Source organism: Telopea speciosissima, chromosome 1 (assembly GCF_018873765.1).
Source record: "Telopea speciosissima isolate NSW1024214 ecotype Mountain lineage chromosome 1, Tspe_v1, whole genome shotgun sequence".
NCBI lineage: Eukaryota > Viridiplantae > Streptophyta > Magnoliopsida > Proteales > Proteaceae > Telopea > Telopea speciosissima.
In genome coordinates, this window is record NC_057916.1 from 66,556,419 (window position 1) to 66,577,067 (window position 20,649).

General features: G+C 38.9%; 1 protein-coding gene across 3 annotated transcripts; it reads right to left on the reverse strand.

Annotated features, from left to right (window-relative positions):
• LOC122641606 (NEDD8-conjugating enzyme Ubc12-like) lies at window positions 1-19,736 on the reverse strand. 3 transcript variants are annotated; one of them, XM_043834894.1, is made up of 6 exons: window positions 19,562-19,736; window positions 19,148-19,261; window positions 951-1,059; window positions 720-798; window positions 488-604; window positions 1-408 (listed from the first exon to the last, which is right to left on the reverse strand). In XM_043834894.1, the coding sequence occupies exons 2-6, from the start codon at window positions 19,254-19,256 to the stop codon at window positions 271-273; spliced, it is 552 nt and encodes a 183-aa protein (XP_043690829.1). In that variant the 5' UTR covers window positions 19,257-19,261; window positions 19,562-19,736; the 3' UTR covers window positions 1-270. The 3 variants fall into 3 exon arrangements, with proteins under 3 accessions (XP_043690829.1, XP_043690843.1, XP_043690835.1); XM_043834908.1 differs by having other exon boundaries at window positions 19,148-19,258; window positions 19,559-19,736; XM_043834900.1 differs by lacking the exon at window positions 19,562-19,736 and adding an exon at window positions 19,412-19,504.
• Between the last annotated feature and the right edge of the window lie 913 nt (window positions 19,737-20,649).

Genomic DNA, 20,649 nt, shown 5'->3' on the forward strand with positions numbered 1-20,649 from the left:
TTAAGCAAGCAGATTTCCAGGCAAGTATATTCCCCGCATCAAAATAAGAAAAACCATATCTTCTCCACCAATATCACAAACAAGTCATAAGTTACAGCAACATACAAGCACCTTCCCCTGTTTGGTTCATGTAGACTGATCTGTACCTCTTTTCCTTGAAGAAAGCCATTAGGGCCACAGAAAAGACACCCTTCCAACCAAATTTACAACCCCTTCAGACCCTTGAGAATGAAAATATTACCATAATGTCACTTGCTTTACCAGGAAAGGCTACATGCACCTAGGGAAGAAAGTCTGGCCCACATAGCCACCAGACATCGCCCTTCTAACATTGGATTCAAACATCTTTGGGTTATCCCTCAGCACTCCCGCTGCGTCATGATTGAGGGGATCCTCATGATTGGGTTGCTGCATAAAATAACAAAAATCATCCAGATCAGAGGGTTTTAGTAAGTCAGGAAGGGACAACCAAGGAAAAAAGAAATACCGTGAAAAGATGATGCAATCCATAAATGATAGTGTTGATATTGAGGACAGGTTTCCAATCTTCACGTAGGATGTTCAGGCAGACATTTCCTTCCAAGTCAATGTTAGGATGGTAGACCTGAATAAGAGTTGGACAGAACATTGTTGGTCACCATACCAAAATACTGCTAATAAGTACCATGAAGAAGTGTAACAAGAGGGCTACTGTAAATAAATTATAGGTGAATGCCTACCTTAGTCTTGCACTTGACCTTTGGTGCCTCATGAGGGTAAACGGGGGAGACGGAAAAAGTAAATATAAATGCTCCACCTCTGTGTAAGGAAACAAGAGCCAGCTAAATTGTAATTTCCAATTATGGGAAAAAAAAGTCAAGTCATAAGTTATGAAGATAAAAGCCAAAGCTACGTCACAAGCTATCACATTCAAATGATTAAACCTCGTGCAAAACAAAAAAAAAACTTACAGATAAAATCCTTCATCGGGTCGAATGGTGACCTCAAAGTTCATCAGGTCATCCTTGCCATTGGGGAATGAGATGATAGTTGTTTTTGGTAGGTTAAGCTCAGTGATATCTGACAGGTAATAAAAAATATTAAAAAAAAAAAATCAACTGCTATTAGAAACTAGGAAGACAATACATTGACATGATCAAGGACCTGCGCATTAAGTGTAATGAGAACAAATGAAAGGAGGGTTGGAATTCCACAACAATAAAATTATAGTCTCAAAATCAAGCTCGATCTCTCCTTCCCAAGATTATGAAAGAATAAATCATTCAAATTCATAGTTCCAATTAACAAGTCCAGGAAGCGCAAAAAAACACATAATAACAGGATGCCGAAGCATCCCAGGTTTCATAATAAGTGGGACTCATTAAATGGAAGTCAACCTTAGTGAACAAAGTGGCAGACAAAAGTCGTTAGGCAACATTGCTGGCCAAGAAATACCGCAAGGAGACCATGTCATTGTCATAGTTTATAGAGACACCATATATACATGTTGAAGCCCAATGTTAGGTGATCAAAAGATAAGACATAATAAATGTAGCAAAGATGAAGATACAAAGGTGACTGAGTGAAAATTAAAATAAAACCAGGAAAAAGAAGGGGGGGGCTGCTTGATCCTTGCCAATTTCTCAGGGCATCAAGAGGATCAAGGTGAGGTGAATTCGGAGAACTGAACATGATAGCTGAACCTTGTTCTCTGGGTCTATCAAGGAATGGAGCAGTCTCATCTGAACAGTTAAATTTAACAGCCAATTGACAGTGTTAAGTTATGTCCTTATTGTGATACGCTTGTTTCTTTTCCTTATTTGATTGTAATTAGTCTAGTCCTCTTAGTAGGAGTCTACTAAAAGTCTATTGCTGTTAGCTAGCATTATAAATAAAGGTACACTGTCCACAATAGAAGAACAATTCTCTTCTCTATTGTGGTTCAATTTCTCCCATCATTTTCTTGCTATTTCTCTATTCTCTCCTCTCTATCTTCTGCTTTGCAGGTACTGGTTTCAGGTCCTGGTTTCATTACATGGTATCAGAGCTGTAACTAGTACTTGCTTCCTCCTTGATATCTATTTGGAGAATCGTTTTAGGTTCTGGTTTGTGCTGTACAGCAACCTATGCTTTCCATTCCACTTTGTGAAACCCTAGTGAGACTGAAGTGTTGTATGATGAATCCTACCTGAAATGATTTATCCCTCTGCTGCTACTGCTGATTCACTCGATCTTGTTCTGCTTGCTGAATTTGCTGATTATGATATACCCTACTGATTGATGCTTTGATCGATTGACGAAGAAGATGTACTGCTGATATACCATTATACCCTGCTTGATATTCTGCGGAAAACCTTAATCGAAGAAATACTAGGGTTTGCTGATCGAAGATTTGTTGATGGTGTTTGTTTATTAGTTGATTTGCTACCGGAACAATAACCTGGTTGATTGGTTGAAAACCCTAATCATGTTGAATATCCTTCTGCTACTGTTGATCGAACTAAAGTTATCTGGTTGGTTGATTTGCTGCTCAAATTACGCCTGAAATTACTTTGGGAATTAATCCATGGTGATTGTTCCCCTTTCGAAGTGTCTCTCTCGGTCAATGGTGATTTTCCCTTAACATGGTGTTGCTTCTATTTTTCTGCTATTGTCAACGACTGTTGTTGTCGCTGGAAGTTTTCTGGTATCATCGCTTTACCACCAGAGGCTTCCGCCATCTCCCCCAACCCCTTGATTCTCAGGAACGAAGGTTGATGACAAACAAGTTCATGGAACCGTCTTTTTCTAATATTATTGTTGATTTCTAATAATGCCCTTCCTTATTACTTCTTATTAAGGTTTATCCTTATTTTTATTTTGGTTCCAAGTCTGTCCCTATTCTTTAAATAAGAATCCCTTTTGAATCCAAACTCCTTTATGCCTTCCAAAGTACCCTTTAAGCTTCTGTTTGATTACAGCCCTACCTACCCATTCCATCATCTCTTGTTATTGACATATTTTGAGTATTTTCTTGCTTGGATGGGCCCACAAGTGTGACCAAAATTTACAAAACTATTGTTGGTGATATATTTGCAATATTATTGCTTTGGTGAGCCCACAAGTGTTATTGAAGATTATTATTATTATTTTCTAAAGTCATCAGCTGAATTTTATTATTTGATTGTTTGTGTCATCTGCTCGTGTCCCCAACAACAATTTTACCATATGAAAATAGTCACTTGTGGTTTTCAGCAACAACATTCTTTTCTGGTTCCCAGCAACCTTATGCTAAGTTATTTGGTCTTCAGCAACCTGATGCTGCTACTCGGTCCCCAGCAACCTGATGCTGCTACTTGGTCCCCAACAACCTCATCTTATTTGGTACACAGTAACCTATACTGCACTTTACCTGGTTCGGCAACCGATGCAGCAATTTTATCTGTGACCTCTATTTGGGGCTCACAAGTATCTGATCTTTACTAATCAGATCCTAGTCATGTGATCTTTACTAATCACATCATTGCAACCCTGCCTTCTTTGTGAAGATAATACTTACTACCTTCCTTCCTTGAGAAGGGCTTATGATGTTGTTGTTGCCGTTATGATATTTTGGATTGTGGTTGGTGTTCTCTACTGCATATTTTGTTCGTTGCTGGCGGGATTTATTCAATGAAATTTTTTTCTCTACTATTGTTGTTGATGATTGCTGTGCTTGAGTTGATATTGCTACCAGAAAGAAGTTCTCTCTGTGCTCACTAACGTCTATGACTGCTCTATATGCTCAAGACCGGTGTCATTTTTAATATCTATTCTTGTTGTTCCAAGCTGGAACTTTTGGATACTCCAGCTTGAGGGGAAGTGGTGGAGGGCCGGTAGGAAAGAAGTTACAGGGGAGAGGGGAAATCACATAAGAAGAAGAAAGGGGGAGAAGAGTGCACACGCACAGCCACAAGCTACTCAAACCATAACTATTCCATTCTATTCAATCTGTCTAATACGTTAGTTACAAGCATATAAATAATAAAAGAAACTGACTTCAATAAGGAAACAACTATACTAGGGCTCTTAACAATTTAAAACTTGCTAAAACAATTCCTACGTATCCTACCCAAATTAAATTTAATCAAAAAAAAAATCCTACCCAAATTAAAGATCTCCTTGCATAATTATCCCAATAAAATAAATAATAAAATCCTAAATATCTACCAGAATAAATCCCATATTTGGACCCAGTTCTCAGTCTAGGTTCCCAAACGGGTTTGGGTCGGTCCAAGGTAGTACATCTACATCAATTCCCCCCGATGTTGAGAAAAACTCGTCCACAAGTTTCGTAAAATGGGGGAATCAGTAACACTTGATCGGTATCCTCAAACATCGGCTTTGATGGGGGCAAAGATCCAATTCATCTCATGATCAACCATCGCGATCTTTTGATTGTTGTTAGCAAGCAACATCTCTTCGATGGGAATCTAATCGTGGGATTTCACAACTAAGATCGGATCATCGATCAAATCTTCAATTGCAACCTTGATCGGACCGTTAGCTCGATCGTCACGTTCGTTGGCCACCTCTGATCTGCCTTCTGAAGATTCTATCATGTTTGACACCTTATCATAGAAGCAGTTATTATTATTGGCAAGCTCCCGACAACCTATCTCTAAATCAAGAAGCCCTATATGGAGATGACAAAATTTTGTTTGCAATTTATGGAAACCATCTCTAATCCAAAGGAGTAAATCGTATCAATCAACTTCCATGATGTAGCGGGTTTATGGGTAAATAAACCGAAGTCAATAAGATGATGGCAGAATTGTAATTAATGGATTCTGGAAGGGTCACTAAGGCAACTTAAAGAAGGGATATGAGAAATAATATAAATTAAAGTCTAAATGCTAACTTGGAACAAATGGAAAATAATGGGTGGCCCAGAATTAGACTAAAAGGGGAGGGTAGTTTAGGAAATTAAAGAAAATAAAGTAACAAAGGGGGACTTGTGAGTGGGTTACCGTCTCTTATGTCAAAAAAAAAAAAAAAAGAGTGGGTTACTATCTCCTGCTTGGAGTCGTGTACTCAAGAGGGGAACGACAGAGGAGGGGTGTTCCACTCGGCTTCTACCAGTAGAGAATCCGGCGGGGTTTACGGTTGCAGCGTTTGAAACCAACTGGGAAAAAATGTGATGCGAGGGAGGAGACGCATGAAATCGAACTAGAAGATCAGCTCGAAGGATGCCATCGACACCGAGAATCGACTTGCGGTGAAGTCTCGAACTAGGTATGCAAAAATTGTTTTCGTTCACCGTCTCTCGCACTATTTCTTCACTTTGAAAGAAGCTTGCATAGGTACAATCATTGTCTTAATGGAATTGACAACGGCAGTGAGAGTATCAAATTTTGCATCGGTTTCAGCCTTATAAGAATTGAACTGTTGGAGTTCACAATTGGCTACCATGGTTAAAATAGACAAGCGTATTTACTCAAAGGATAATGGCAAAACAAAAAATAGATAGAAATTTATAATGATGGTGGCAGAACTGTAAATAAACTGAATTTAAGTCGGCAAAGGGAACAAATCCAACAAGTATTGATGAGAGGGGTATACTTGGAAAAACACGAGAATAAGAGTTCAAGTTAGATAAAGAGTGGGGCAGGGGCACTATGGGAAATAAAGAGAATAAATAACCTAGAAAAACAGTCATGTGTAAAAGGTGGAAGTGGGGGTAGAATTGGAAGATGATAAAAGAAAAGAGGGGACTTACAACTTCGACAAAACAAATAACCGAAAATCCTAATCGAAGTAGGATTCCAGATCACGGAAGAGATAAATCCGCCTGCGATGGAGCTTTGAACCAGCAGCAGTGGAGTTCCCTGAAACCAGGTATGTTTTCTTCTTACTTTGTTTCGATTCTCTGCTTCTCATCTTCTATCTTCTCCTCTTTTTCTTTCTTTTTTTTCTCTGGTTCAATGCCTCTCACCCTCTCTGCTTCTTTTTTTTGGCTGCTGGCAGAAGCCTAGAGGGGTTCGATCGAGTATTCAGAAGGGGGGGAAAGAAAGGGTTGTGGGAGGCTGTCGCTGGATTCGACAGTGGGTTTTCTTTTTCTTTTTTTCTTTTTCTTTGAACGGATCTGCTGTGGGGTGGGAAACTGGGAATCAAAAAGATGGGCTGGGGTAAGGTTCCAACGGAAGTTGCTGTGGGAAGGGATGAAATGGGGTTAGGGTTTGATTCGATTTCTGTTTCAACAGAATCGTGTTTTTTTTTAACTTCCGCTGGTCATATGGCAGCACAAAAAACGGATTAGAGAGAATAGGGAAGAAGAGGAAGAATGGGATGGAAGAGATTTACAGGGAAGGAGTTGGATCCTTCGGCTCTGATACCAAATTAGAGGGCGGGTAGGAAAGAAGTTGCAGGGAGGAAGGGTAATCGCATAAGAAGAAGGGGGGAGAAGTGTGTGCATGCAAATAACTATACTAGGACTCTTAACAATTAAAACTTGCCAAAACAATTCCTACGTATCCTACCCAAATTAAAGATCACCTTACATATTTATACCAATAAAATATATAATAAAATCCTACATATCTACCAGAATTGGACCCGGTTCTCGGTCTGGGTTCCCAAACGGGTTTGGGTCAGTCCAAGGTAGTGCATCTACATCAGGGAGTGTTTAGTTATGTACATATACCGCAGGTGAATGGTTGTCAAATCCCCTGTGGTACTCCATTATTATTAGGATTAGTTGTTGATCACGACAGGGGGAGTGTAATGTAGAGCTGGATCACGAACGACCTAGCCCCAGGCAGGATCTTCTTAAACAAGTTTAATGCTGGTTTGGTCTTCAAAACTGGGCAACAATTGATGAACTTGTAGCAGATATTCCTTAATCGATTGCAGAACTTGTAGCAGATCACACAATGAAATAGAAACAGAGAAGAAAATAAAAAATAGAAGAAGGATAATTTGAATTGAGCCTCTCTCCCTCTCCTGGGCCTGTCACCCTCTCAAGGAATCTCTCCCCTCACTTCATCTCACAGCATAACATGGTTTCAAGACCAGAAATCTCTTTATTTTTTTTTTCAATTCGTAGGCTATAGAATCCAGCCACATCCTTGTATTTTTAAATTTAAAATAGATTACAGCATTCTAGATGTTTCCTAAATCCTAATTAAAAACAATTACAAAGCAACCCAATCCTAATCCAATTAGTTAACAAATAAGGAATCCTTGAAAAAGGATTAATAATCCAAAAAAAAAAAGAAACTAATCTCTAGCTAATAAACCCCCACGCAAGATATAAAAACTTCCTAAAATCTAGGACTAAAAAAGGCTGTGTAATCCTCATCCCGCATGGCCAATTAATCTTCAATCTTTATTTCCCAGCTAGCTGTATCCTCCTTAACCAGCAAGGAAATCTGGGAAATATGGAATTATTCTGGAAAATGTCTTCTTCCAATTAAGGCAGGTCAACGTAGCAGAATGGGCTAGCATAGATTACTCGATATGGGTTTGAATAAACCCAGAATTTGGGGCAGACACAGCCCTGCATTAGCCCTACCGAGGGTCCTTGCTGCATTAGAGTGTCCCTATCATCATATGTTTGTTTCTTTTCCTTATTAGATTGTAATTAGTCTAGTACTCTTAGTGGGAGTCTACTGAGAGTCTATTGTTGTTAGCTAGCTATTAGCTAACATTATAAATAAAGGTACATTATCCATAATAAAAGACAACTCCCTTCTATATCGTGGTTCAATTTCTCCCATCATTCTCTCGCCCTCTCTGGTATCTCCTCCCACTTCTTCTTTGCAGGTACTGGTTTCAGGTCCTGGTTTTGTTAGAGACAGCACACAGGTGGAGTTTAGCTTCCACTTAATATGAATCCAGGGATAACTGATGCGATCCCGGGGTACAAAAACCCTAAATGATGATAAATAGCACAATTAACAATGATAGTGGTAGTTTCATGATTGAGACAATATCAACCCCATAGAAATAAGATAACAAACTAAGGGAGCAAACGGGGATTAATCTAAAGAGGTGAGGCAAAGCTGGAAGGGTATCAATGTAATTACATATGGGTTAGTTATAAACAAAAGAAGATTTCATCTTCAACCTTAGAATCGTGAGCAGATTCTTCGCAACTCAAACCAGATTTGAATAGGATGAAATATCGAATTCAATACCACACTTCCTTTGGGTCCCAAATTTAAGTAGATTCTCAACCATCAGCTCTCATGAATCCCACCAACAATCATCCAAATCAGCAAACAAAAATCAATAAAAGAATTGTTGAAACTAGGGAAGACAGTAGAACCATAGTTTTAAATCTCGGCAAGCTTGAGAAACTCGAGCTTGTAGAGACAATATATAGTCCAAAATATCAAACATGCATTAACTCGAAAATCTCGACCGAAATTTCAGCGAGATTTTGGTACTTTTGTACCGTCTTGCCGAAATGGTACAAAGTGCCTTATAAAAAGACAAAAAATCGACCAGACTTAGAAATTTCGAAGTAAACTCGACAGAGAAGGGGGTTTTTTTTTGCCACATCATTACAAAGAGATCGATTGCTGCTAACTGTAGAAGATTTGGCTACATTCAACTATTTCAAGTAAAATTACTATTCCCAAAAATTATTTTTTGAAAGAAAAAAAAATATGACAGATACTTGTTGTATGGGGGTAGATTTTTTTGTGTCACACCGGAGGCCAATCTACGACCTCACGGTGACATATACCCCTAGGATAGGTTATATGTAGTATGTAGATGAGACCATTTACAGGGCAGTTGTGGAGGACTACTCTCGTTTCTTCTCGACCACTATGATGTGGCATTCATATATGTCATGCAGACAGAGGACAATGCACATTGTCTCCATCAGACCATAAGTGGACTCGATCCAGCACGTCATAGTTCATATCAGTAGGCAGTCACATACTCATAGTATTGTATTGTTGGCATAGTCCGAAATCTCGCGAGATCTCACCGAGATTCTCGGTTTTTTCATTTACCGAGTCGAGATGGCCTACGAAACCAAAAAGTGCACTTTCTCACCGAGATCTCGGTTTGACATAGGAAAATGCCCATCTAGGTCCTTTATATGAGTGTCAGATCTCGAGATCTTACTGGAAATTCTTGGTATACAGACACCTATGTATGCCAGGAACCAAGACAGACATTTATTTATGCCTAATATCATTTAAGTAAATACTTTTGTATTTGTATTTCATTTACTTAAGATATTATTCATAAATAAGCAAACAACCCCCCCCCCCATTTGAATCCAATAAAAATAGTTAAAAAATCAAATTCCAAAAGGAAAAAAAGTCAACCCCCCAGTTCAAGAACAAAACATGGATTTTCAACGGTAGGTGCAATTTTCAACTTTCTAATGCTGGGGTTTTTCTCAAATCTAAAAATTCCATAAATCTTATTATGGTAAAACATCGCTAAAAACCAAAAGTGCGGTAAAATATTCATTTGTTTTGATGTCCAAAAAATTGTTTTTATTCAGAACGATTTTGACAGCATTAGTGCACACCGAATTAAGTTTGACCAGTACATAACTCTTTCAATATAAATCAGATTTTAGCAATCTTGGACTTGTTGGAAAGCTTTCTTTTAAAAAAGATTGCTTAAATCTGATTTATATTGAAGGAGTTATACACCGAATTAAGTTTGACCGGTACATAACTCTTTCAATATAAATCAGATTTTAGCAATCTTAGACTTGTTGGAAAGCTTTCTTTTTTGCTTAAATCTGATTATATTGAAGGAGTTATGTACCGGTCAAACTTAATTCGGTCTGCGCGAATGCTGTCAAAATCGCTCTGAATGAAAAAATATTTTTGGACATCAAAACAAATGAATATTTTACCGCACTTTTGGTTTTTAGCAATGTTTTACCATATTAAGATTTATGGAATTTTTAGATTTGAGAAAAACCCAAGCATTAGAAAGTTGAAAATTGCACCTATCAAAAATCCAGCTTTTGTTCTTGAACGGGTCAATCGTTTTTCCTTTTGGAATTTGATTTTTTCACTATTTTTATTGGATTCAAATAGGGGGTATTTGCTTATTTATGAATAATATCTTAAGTAAATGAAATACAAATACCAAAGGAAATACAAATACAAAAGCATTTACTTAAATGATATTAGGCATAAATAAGAATGTTTGTCCTGTGTCTGTCCTGGTTTCTAGCATAAGTACGTGTCTATCCTGCTTTCCCACTAACTGAAACTCCTATTTGGACAAAGTTTTTACAAAATCTGATAATGTCATTGTGTTTAAATGGCCTAAAATAGGCTGTATACCGATTTTCAGACCCAAAAGAGGTCTAAAACCCACCGAGATGGGCTTCCGAGTCGGAGAAAAAAAAAAGTGCACAAACTCGCCGAGATCTTGGCCCAACTCGGTTTTAGGCTGGGCCGAGATGGCTCCGAGACCCGAGTTTTCGAACCTTGATTGTTGGGACTTGGGAGTGGGGACATGGAAGACTAGAGTAGTAGGGTGTGTATGACTTATGTATTGTTCATTGTACTTGGGTTGGGTGTCTATGTAATTTGCATTGTTCACACTTCACTGAACTTTGTAGTTTGTAGTATAAACTTTAAATCTTTAACTATTTCTTAAATAATAATTATTCAACATTATGTGTCTTCATCCATTATTGCATAATTTACTTGTTTTAGTTGCCAATTATGTCTCATAACACTCAAAACAATGTGTAGAATAGGCAAACTGCCAACCAAGGATGCAGATCCAAAATACCAAATTGGGTGCTTTTTTTTTACAATTTGAAGATTTAAATATGTTTATTAAACCTAAAACAAGCTTCCCTTAAAAGTTTCGGAACCAACTATGGCCATTTTCCCACCAAAACACCCAAAAAAAAATACACAAACTCGCCAAGATCTTTGTCGTATCGACCAGGTTGAGACACCGAGTCGAGACAAGTTTTCGAACTATGGGTAGAACAGGGTAAGAGGAGTTTTAGGATGAACCTCTCGCAACAAGAGAGGTTGGGGGCGAAATTATAGGTGCCTAGAGCAGAGGATCCTTCGCACAAAGTTTCAGTCCAAATGGATTAAATGTGAATGAGATCGATCACTACTTTCTCAAACCTGTCTGTTGGGATGTAGCAGGAAACCAAAGGTAGCAACAGGAAATAACAGGAAGATGAAGGGAAAGAAGACAGGAAGTAGACCAGTAAAGGAAATGAAGAGGTTCAAAGGAAAGAGATTGTAGCTAAGGCGAAAGAGAAAAGATCAAAGAGGAGAGGGATGGCAGCCAATGGTATCAACTCACACTTTCATTCCAATCTCCCATTCATTGGTTACATATATGTATGTAAAGACTTGCAACAAAAGTAAACCTACTCAAACTCAAACACTGAAATAGAGTTTGGATCAAATCCCATGAGCCATCATCTCCTACAACTATATCAAAAGAATAAAAGAAAAGAAAATTACAAAAAAAATCCTAAGTTATCCAACATGTAATTGCATCAATTACTTTGGGGAGCCGAATATTCTAAAGTAAGATGCTCGTCATGAATCAATCAGGAAGCCCATCAAAAAGCACAAAACAGTCCTGGAGAGGCGAATGGTCCTAACCCTTGGCATTTATTGCACAAAACAGCTGCTCTCAGATTCAAACCAGAGTTTTCATGCCACCAACAGCACAAGATTTTTTTCCATCGTCCCAAGCGATATCCCCTAATCAAAAGGCACAAACTAATGGACAGTAAAAGGTTGGTGTTGATGCTCCTCATGAATCAATCAGGTAGTCGAATACAACAACAACAACAACTCAGCCTTATCCCAACTAAATGGGGTCGGCTACACAGATCCTTTCAAAACAAAGTAGGGAAAACTGAGGTCCTCACAAAGGGAAAGGAAAGTAAAGAGGAATGAAAAAATGAGATAAGAAAAGAGAGAAAAGGAAAATAAAAGTAAAGAGGAAAGAGGATTGCCCAAGAAATCAGGAAAATCTCAGCTACATGGTGTCAGTAACGTGGATCTTTGCCCTCCAATAGGCTCTATCTGAGGTCATACTTGGCAAAAGACCCAGACTATGCATATCATTCTTCACAACCTCACCTATGGACATTTTAGGCCTGTCCCTAGCTCTTTTAGTTCCTTCGATCGGAATCAGATCACTCCTTACTGGGGCGTCCCCAGGCCTCTGTTGCACATGGCCAAACCACCTCAGACGACATTCTTGGAGCTTGTGGCTGATCGGGGAACCACCTACATCAGCTCTAATACATTCGCTTCTCACTTATCCTGCCTAGTTTTGCCGCACATCCATCTTAACATCCTCATCTTTGCAACACATAGCTTCGCCATATGGCACTTATTAACTATCCAACATTCCACCCCATTTATCATAGCAGGTCGGACAACAGTCCTATAGAACTTTCCTTTAAACTTTAAAGGAATATGTCAGTTTTGTACATCCATCAAAAGGTACAAAACAGAAGGCCATAACCTTCTGGAAGAGATGAATGGTCCTAACCTTTGGCATTTTTGCACAAAATGACTGCTGTCAGACTCAATCCAGAGTTGTCATACTGACAGCCTAAGCTGTTTACCAGCACCAAGCGACGGTCCCTTATCAGAAGGTACACATTTCTTGAGTGTGCTTTTTACAGTAAAAGCTTGGGGCCTTGCCTCCTCTCAAGATTTTGGGGAGTGGAAGATAAATAAATTTTCACATTGGATTCTCAAGAAGATTGAGGAGGTTTGCAAAATTCTTGTGTATCCTCAGCCACATTGACAGACAGGAAGTGAGGGTTTCCTTCAAGAAAAAAAACAGAAGCAGTCCTCAAGATCGAAAGAGAGGACCTTCCTTTCCCAGAGAGAGAGCAGTCACGTGCCAGAAGGTGGTGCCAAGAAGAAGAATCTAGAATAACAAGTTAACGGTGATTGGAGGAAATACCATATAAGCTTCTGGCAGGCGTAACAAAGCAAGGGAGATATAGGATGGACACGATTGTGTTCTAAAAGTTTTACAGTTGAGGAAGTGGAGGACTTGCAGTAAAAAATAGAGAAGGTAGAAGAAGCAGGGTCTATGTCTCTGTTAACTTCAAGGGGGTCCAAGAGGTATATTTATTTTCATTTCTACATATTTGTATATTTACAGATCTATTGAAGCAAGGGAGTATATCCAAGGGAAATTTCCCAAGAATGGTTCCTTGTAAAGCTGGCAGGCACAGGACAGAATTTCAGCCAGGGAACCACTGGGTTGCATGGTCCAGCAGATGCACAGATGCTGAGGACTGTTTTAGTAGTGACGAAAAGTAGGCAGCCATCAGGTCTTGGAGGTGATTGTAACAACAGATCAGAGTATGAGAACAATAGGCCTGAGAAAATCACATCAATGAAAGGATTTTTTAGATTTTAAAAACAAAATAAAACTTAATAGTTTCCCCTCAATGATGCCCTTTAGATATAGGTCCAACTTCTATAGCATTCAACATTAATGAGAAAACTCAATAAATATGCAATTCATTAAATTAATAAAGATTTAAAACTTTGGAAATGCAAATCCCTACAAATAAGGAGCTAATTAATACCAATCAAACAAGGGGTTAATTGATAAACCCCTAATCCAAAATCAAAACCTTATTTTCTTTAATTTAAAAAAATGAAAATTAAGCCATAAGATTGTTAGCATCATCTAATTTGGACTTAACAGTTCAGTAATCTGGGATGAACAGTGTAGGGGACCAAGCAGTTTTTTCCACTTCCCATAGCATGTTGGCTAAATAAAAGGACTGAAATCAATGGTTTTGATGGTTAGACAGACACAATCATCAGGTCCAGTCCAGGTTTCAAAGCACTGCTTATAAAAATCTACATGGTATTTATATCGTACTTTCCTATAGAGGCAAATTTCCTAATCCAATTCCTTTGGGCCCCGTTTGTTTAGCGGGGTTCTAGTGTGGTGGATAAAGGGGTGGGGTTTCCTGACAACTATCCCATTTTTGAGGTAAAATAAGGTTGTTTGGATGATCGGGGTGGGATTTTCACATTTTACAAGAAAATACAATCGGAAGATGTCAGCGCTGTGACTTTTCCACCCTGCCTCTCTTCAAAGTCCAACCAATTTGGTAGGACTCTTGAGGGGACGCAAGGGAAAATACCAACGATCGTTCTGGTTCTCTCTTCTTCTCTCTATAAGCTGAGACTTGCAAATTCGATTCGACAAATACTTGTTGACTTGGCAGGGAAAGATGAAAACGTGGACTTCCTACAGTAAGCCGATGGTTTTGAGGAAGACACCCAGTGGTTTTGCCTTGGTCGCTGAAGTCAAAGTCTCCTAACTAGGAGCAACATTCTCCTAGAACAACTCCAACTAGTGAGAAAAATAAATACAAATGAGATCATGGTTGAAGAACAAAATCAAGTAAACCATTTGGATCTGCTACTTCCACCTTATTGGTTTTCAAGTAATCCATTTCAAGATTGGAATTACATCTGCTTGTATCAGTGATGAAACCCTTCCTCCATAGTGTGGCTTGCCATGGTTCATCAATAGCCAAATGGCAATCAGATTCATCCACATTCAACAGATTTGATGTTCTCGTTCCCCACCAAGACTAAGAGCATGGACCTTGGGTGGTTTGTCCACTGCCCCAAGAGCTGAAACAGGGGATTGCATGCCCTTTTTGGAAACTCAATTGAGCGCCAAGCACACATAAACGACAGATCCCCAAGCTTCTACGACAAGGAACCCCATTCGAGCATTTGAGCAAGCACATCACGAGCGCAGCAACTACCCGACAATACAAGGCAGGCAATTTCCAAACAGAGATCACATCCCTTTCAAATTAAGGTTGATGGCGTGAAATTTTACAGGATTTATGCCGTTTGTCCAAGCATGGGTCGAGAGGTGGCGAAGGAGTGAACCCTGGTACGACTCCACCGTCAAAGTGTTCACACAGTCAGCCTCCGAGTGTGATGGCTTTCATAGTCCCTTTAGTTGTCTCCAATCTCTCTGGTTGAGTGCTATGGCGTCGGTGGGGCTGCTTCTGCTCAGGATGATGGCTAGACGAAGCTTTCTGTGAGGGCGGTTGAGAGAAAATGATGGTTTCCACAGAGAAGAGGGTTGCCACCCAGCAGCTTTTTTCGCTCTCTCCCTCCTCAGTCCTCCCTCTGCCTCTCACTCTCCTCGACCAACCAAACATGTATCTGTGGAATGGTAAAGTAATCTTTCCATCCCTTTCCCATTCCAACCCACCACCCCACCTACAGGTGGGACCCATTTAATAAGAATTCAACCCCACCTCGCCACTAAACAAACGGGGCCTTGAAGTTTGAATATGTGACTGTGAGTCCTCTTTCACAGTTTTCTCAATCTGGAAGCAAAAAAATTGAATTCTTTCCAATTCTAGGAGTATCAATTCAACGTTTGAATTTATGTTTAAAGCCTTGGAAGAATACCAGGAAAAATAGGAGGATTAATTAAAAGGTTACAATTTCTCAATCCAATAATAAGTGGACAAAAGGGAGGAGGTAGCAGCACAATAGGTTATCTTAAACTAATCTCAACCAAAAAAATCAGCATAGTTTGGATGGCTATGCTGAACCTAGAATTACACAGGCCAACTTTAAATTATGCAGTTGATGAGGGCCTGGCTAGTTGAGTCAGTTGATTAACCGTTGCCTTGATGGTGCTTTAACTGCAACTGCAAAAAGAAGCTTAAATGATGGCTTTCATAGAGGAAATAGCTGGAGGTGTACTGAACAAAGGATTTACCAGTTGAGGCAAGACTTTTCAGAGTAGGGCTCAATTATAATAGAGGAAATAGCTGGAGATGTACTGAACAAAGGATTTACCAGTTGAGGCAAGACTTTTCAGAGTAGGGCTCAATTATAATAATTTCAAATGCTTAGCATCTTGGGATTTCTCAATAAAGATCCATGCCTTCCAAATGTTGGCATATAAGGCAGGAAATCTGGGGACTGTGGAGTAATGTAATGGAATAATAGATAATTCTATTGCTAGATTTACCGTGGACTAGATGATTTGTTTAAAGCTGGCCAATTGAAGGCATAAACTAGAAAAATGGAACATGGTTTCCGGACCAAATGGGACCAACATGATCTGTAACACAGCGTATCACAGTGCACGAGGCTCCCGCTACCGCAGGGTCTTGAGTGCTATGGCGTCGGTGGGGCTGCTTCTGCTCAGGATGATGGCTAGACGAAGCTTTCTGTGAGGGCGGTTGAGAGAAAATGATGGTTTCCACAGAGAAGAGGGTTGCCACCCAGCAGCTTTTTTCGCTCTCTCCCTCCTCAGTCCTCCCTCTGCCTCTCACTCTCCTCGACCAACCAAACATGTATCTGTGGAATGGTAAAGTAATCTTTCCATCCCTTTCCCATTCCAACCCACCACCCCACCTGACAGGTGGGACCCATTTAATAAGAATTCAACCCCACCTCGCCACTAAACAAACGGGGCCTTGAAGTTTTAATATGTGACTGTGAGTCCTCTTTCACAGTTTTCTCAATCAGGAAGCAAAAAAATTGAATTCTTTCCAATTCTAGGAGTATCAATTCAACGTTTGAATTTATGTTTAAAGCCTTGGAAGAATACCAGGAAAAATAGGAGGATTAATTAAAAGGTTACAATTTCTCAATCCAATAATAAGTGGACAAAAGGGAGAGGTAGCAGCACAATAGGTTATCTTAAACTAATCTCAACCAAAAAATCAGCATAGTTTGGATGGCTATGCTGAACCTAGAATTACACAGGCCAACTTTAAATTATGCAGTTGATGAGGGCCTGGCTAGTTGAGTCAGTTGATTAACCGTTGGCTTGATGGTGCTTTAACTGCAACTGCAAAAAGAAGCTTAAATGATGGCTTTCATAGAGGAAATAGCTGGAGGTGTACTGAACAAAGGATTTACCAGTTGAGGCAAGACTTTTCAGAGTAGGGCTCAATTATAATAGAGGAAATAGCTGGAGATGTACTGAACAAAGGATTTACCAGTTGAGGCAAGACTTTTCAGAGTAGGGCTCAATTATAATAATTTCAAATGCTTAGCATCTTGGGATTTCTCAATAAAGATCCATGCCTTCCAAATGTTGGCATATAAGGCAGGAAATCTGGGGACTGTGGAGTAATGTAATGGAATAATAGATAATTCTATTGCTAGATTTACCGTGGACTAGATGATTTGTTTAAAGCTGGCCAATTGAAGGCATAAACTAGAAAAATGGAACATGGTTTTCGGACCAAATGGGACCAACATGATCTGTAACACAGCGTATCACAGTGCACGAGGCCCCGCCACCGCAGGGTCTGGGAGGGGCAAATGTATGCAGCCTTACCCCGCTTCGCAGGAGAGACTCTTTCCAAAAACAGTATCAGACAATCTACTGTAAATATTGGTTCCTGGCTAGATAGATCAGCCAATCCTTTGTGGATAGGGTGATGTAAACCTATCTAGATTCTGGAACTTTATCCATGTATCGTCCAAGAATAACCCAAAACAGGGCCTCAATGAAATATAGACAACTCAGATCGGGAAAGATACTGACATTAAGAACCCAAAACAGACAGAATATAACATTAGAGCTTATTAAACTCAAATCTTACATTGAGAAGAAAAAAATTTAAAGCCCTCAAAATACCTGTGGACGCGTTGGATACATCCAATGCAATACCTAATGGGTAGTCTTAAGCCATCCAATATGGTTTTGCATATCTTAAAGAGCAGTTGAATGTATTTGATCTATGTAGATCCACATGGAAATCAACTCCTTTCTAGCAAGGTCTGCTCAATTGGAACTTCTCCTTAGGTGGCTTATCTGTATCAGACCTAATGGGTAGTCGGAAGCCATTCAATATGGTTTTGTATATCTTAAAGAGCAGTTGAATGTATTTGATCTATGTAGATCCACATGGAAATCAACTCCTTTAGCAAGGTCTGCTCAATTGGAACTTCTCCTTAGGTGGCTTATCTGTATCCGAGAGCATCTTCCAAGAAAGATCAATTTTTTTTATAAGCACATTTGTTTTAATATAATTTTCACAATGTAGGACATAATTAGCAAGATTATTCTTAGGAAAATGTACAATTTGTAAGCTACAAGAATTATGATTCAATTGATCTCCACTTTAAGAAGCAAGCCAGAGTAGCACGCACTCATGAACTGACTTTCTGTTTAGAAGTCAGATTTTAATAATTTGGCTTCTTTGGTATACTTGGGCTATGCCAAAAGGAGTTTTTACTTAATTCCTGCACCAGTCACATAGAGCATTTGCTTTGAATTAGTGCGTGGTTGATACTGAAGAGAGAGATGCTTAGTTTCTTGTTCTAAATGTAATAGAGTTTTCGTAGAGCTCCTCTTTTTCCTTATACGTAGATTGTTCCTTTTCAATTCCTTGCCAGTTGCCCCCTTCCTAATGAAAATCTTCTACTTATAAATATAATGGGGACAAAATGTGTGTGTGACAGGTAATTAAGAGGTAGCCCAAATAGAGGGGGAAAAGAAAGAGTCAATCATTCCCTAAACTGAATATATCCCACACTATACCCAAGTAGTTTCTTCTCCATTCTGTCATTCATTTCCCATGGTGTATTTCGCTTCATGCGCTCATGCAGTTCTACATTAGCATATAGAGGTGATAAAGTGGTTATTTACATAACATTATTTGCCTGTCTATGAGTTTGATTTCACAATCTCAACTCAACTGAGCGTTATCCCAATTAAATTAGGGTTGGCATATGAATCCTGTTTCGCCAGTTTACTTAACTGAACCTGGTGTTTCCACACCATGTTTCTTTAAACTATTAAACGTGTCAACTGAGAAGTTCAAGTGGTATAATAAGATAAGGCTCGCCTAGGAGGAGTTGAGTAAGAGATGGAGCAAAAAATCAACATGGAAATTTGCTGATTAAAAGTCAATAACTCGAATTGTCTACGGCGCAAGGACCACCATGCTCCGCACAAAAAAGAGATCTAAATAGTTGTACTGAACCAACTTATAATCCTTTGAGCACATGAACTGACCTCCAGCATACCCAAAGAACAAAGCAAAAGCTCTCCTTTAACCATAAGCATTAATTCATTCAAAAATTAAATTAAACCTCCAAGATTCTACCACAACCAAACAATTTTCCAGTTACAACATTTGAGACAGATAAAATTCCACTTAAAATAATAAAAGATAAACCTTTATGCAGACGCAATTCCCCCGCAGATTGCTTCTTCACGGGTGGCCTTCCATTGGCATTCACAGCATCTTCCCTCTGCTTTTCCTTCACTTTAAAAAGCTTAATCATCGCTCCTACAATCAAAAACAAAATCCAAAAAGAAAAATTCAAAACCAACATGCAAATCATAACCCGATGAATCCCCAAGAATAAAAAATATATATATATAATAATTCAATACAAAACAGCTAAGCATAATAGCTAGCAGAAACATAAACACTTACTACGGATTAGGGTTCACTCGAGTTGCATGCAGAGAAAGACAGAAAAGGAGGTTCGATATTTCTTATTCAGATAAGAAGAAAATAAAGAAAATCTATAAACTCTATATCTTCTTTTTTTTTTTTTTTTTTTAGGTAAGATAAACTCTATACCTGATTATAGACTAGAGAGAGCTCCAATCGATTTTTCAGAGAGGATGTTTGATCTTCAAGCGAGATTTCAACCTTTTCTCCTGAAGGACTCTGAATCGAAGGCGGAATTCGCTCTCAAGTCTCAATCGATTGCGTCCGCTTCTCAAACTCTCTCTCCCTCTCTCTCTCTATCTCTCTCTCGCTGATCGAGGGAGAGAAACAAATCATTACAAGCCCTCCCCATCCTCATTTTATATTCAACAACTTGTAAAAATGAAAATTGATTTTTAAAATATTAAAAAATAAAAAAGACGTCAGCACGACTACTATGCTGTAGTATAAGACACCTATATTTGCGTAGAACACCACCCGGATTCTAATCCAACGGTTGTTATGCTCGATAGTATATGCAAACGTTCTTCCTGAATCACTGCGGGTGGATCTCTCTCACTCTCACAATCTCACGCCAAACTGTGTGCAGCTTCACGGCTTTGGGGTGAATAGGACCCACCGTACTTGGTTCTGATGCCCAAATTATCAGCCACGCGTTCAAAGGTTCATAGAACCTGGATAATTCTCAGCCTAATCACCTTTTCAGCTTTGCATGTGCCAAAAGGTCTACAATGGAAAGCGGATGTCAAAGACCCAACTTCAAAAGAGGGACCCACAAGAAGTTTAATTCTAATTTTAGACAAATCAGTATGATTAGGTTAGATGATTTTTTTAACTAATTAATCTCTTAACTTACTGCCTTTTCTTTAAAGTGTTTATCATCATAACAAATTTTATAGGAATGAAACATCTTTTTTTCTTTTTTTTGGGGCGGTTAAAGAAACATCTCACACATTGATTTTTTGCATAGGTACAATTTCTCTATCAAGCTAAATTCTATTTGCACAAATTCTAATGCAAATGAAATTCAATCTTTAAATTTGAAAAAGTCCCATTTACTTTCTTGTCCAATCATTCTACTTGATATAAATGTAAGTATGGGGTGCATTGTTGGGCTTTTTAGACTGAAGGGGAGGGTTACGGTTAAGATTCCTAGGTCCGAACCAAGGTCAGGTCAAGCTTGGGTTCATGCCTGTATATATAATTAGGTTGGGAAT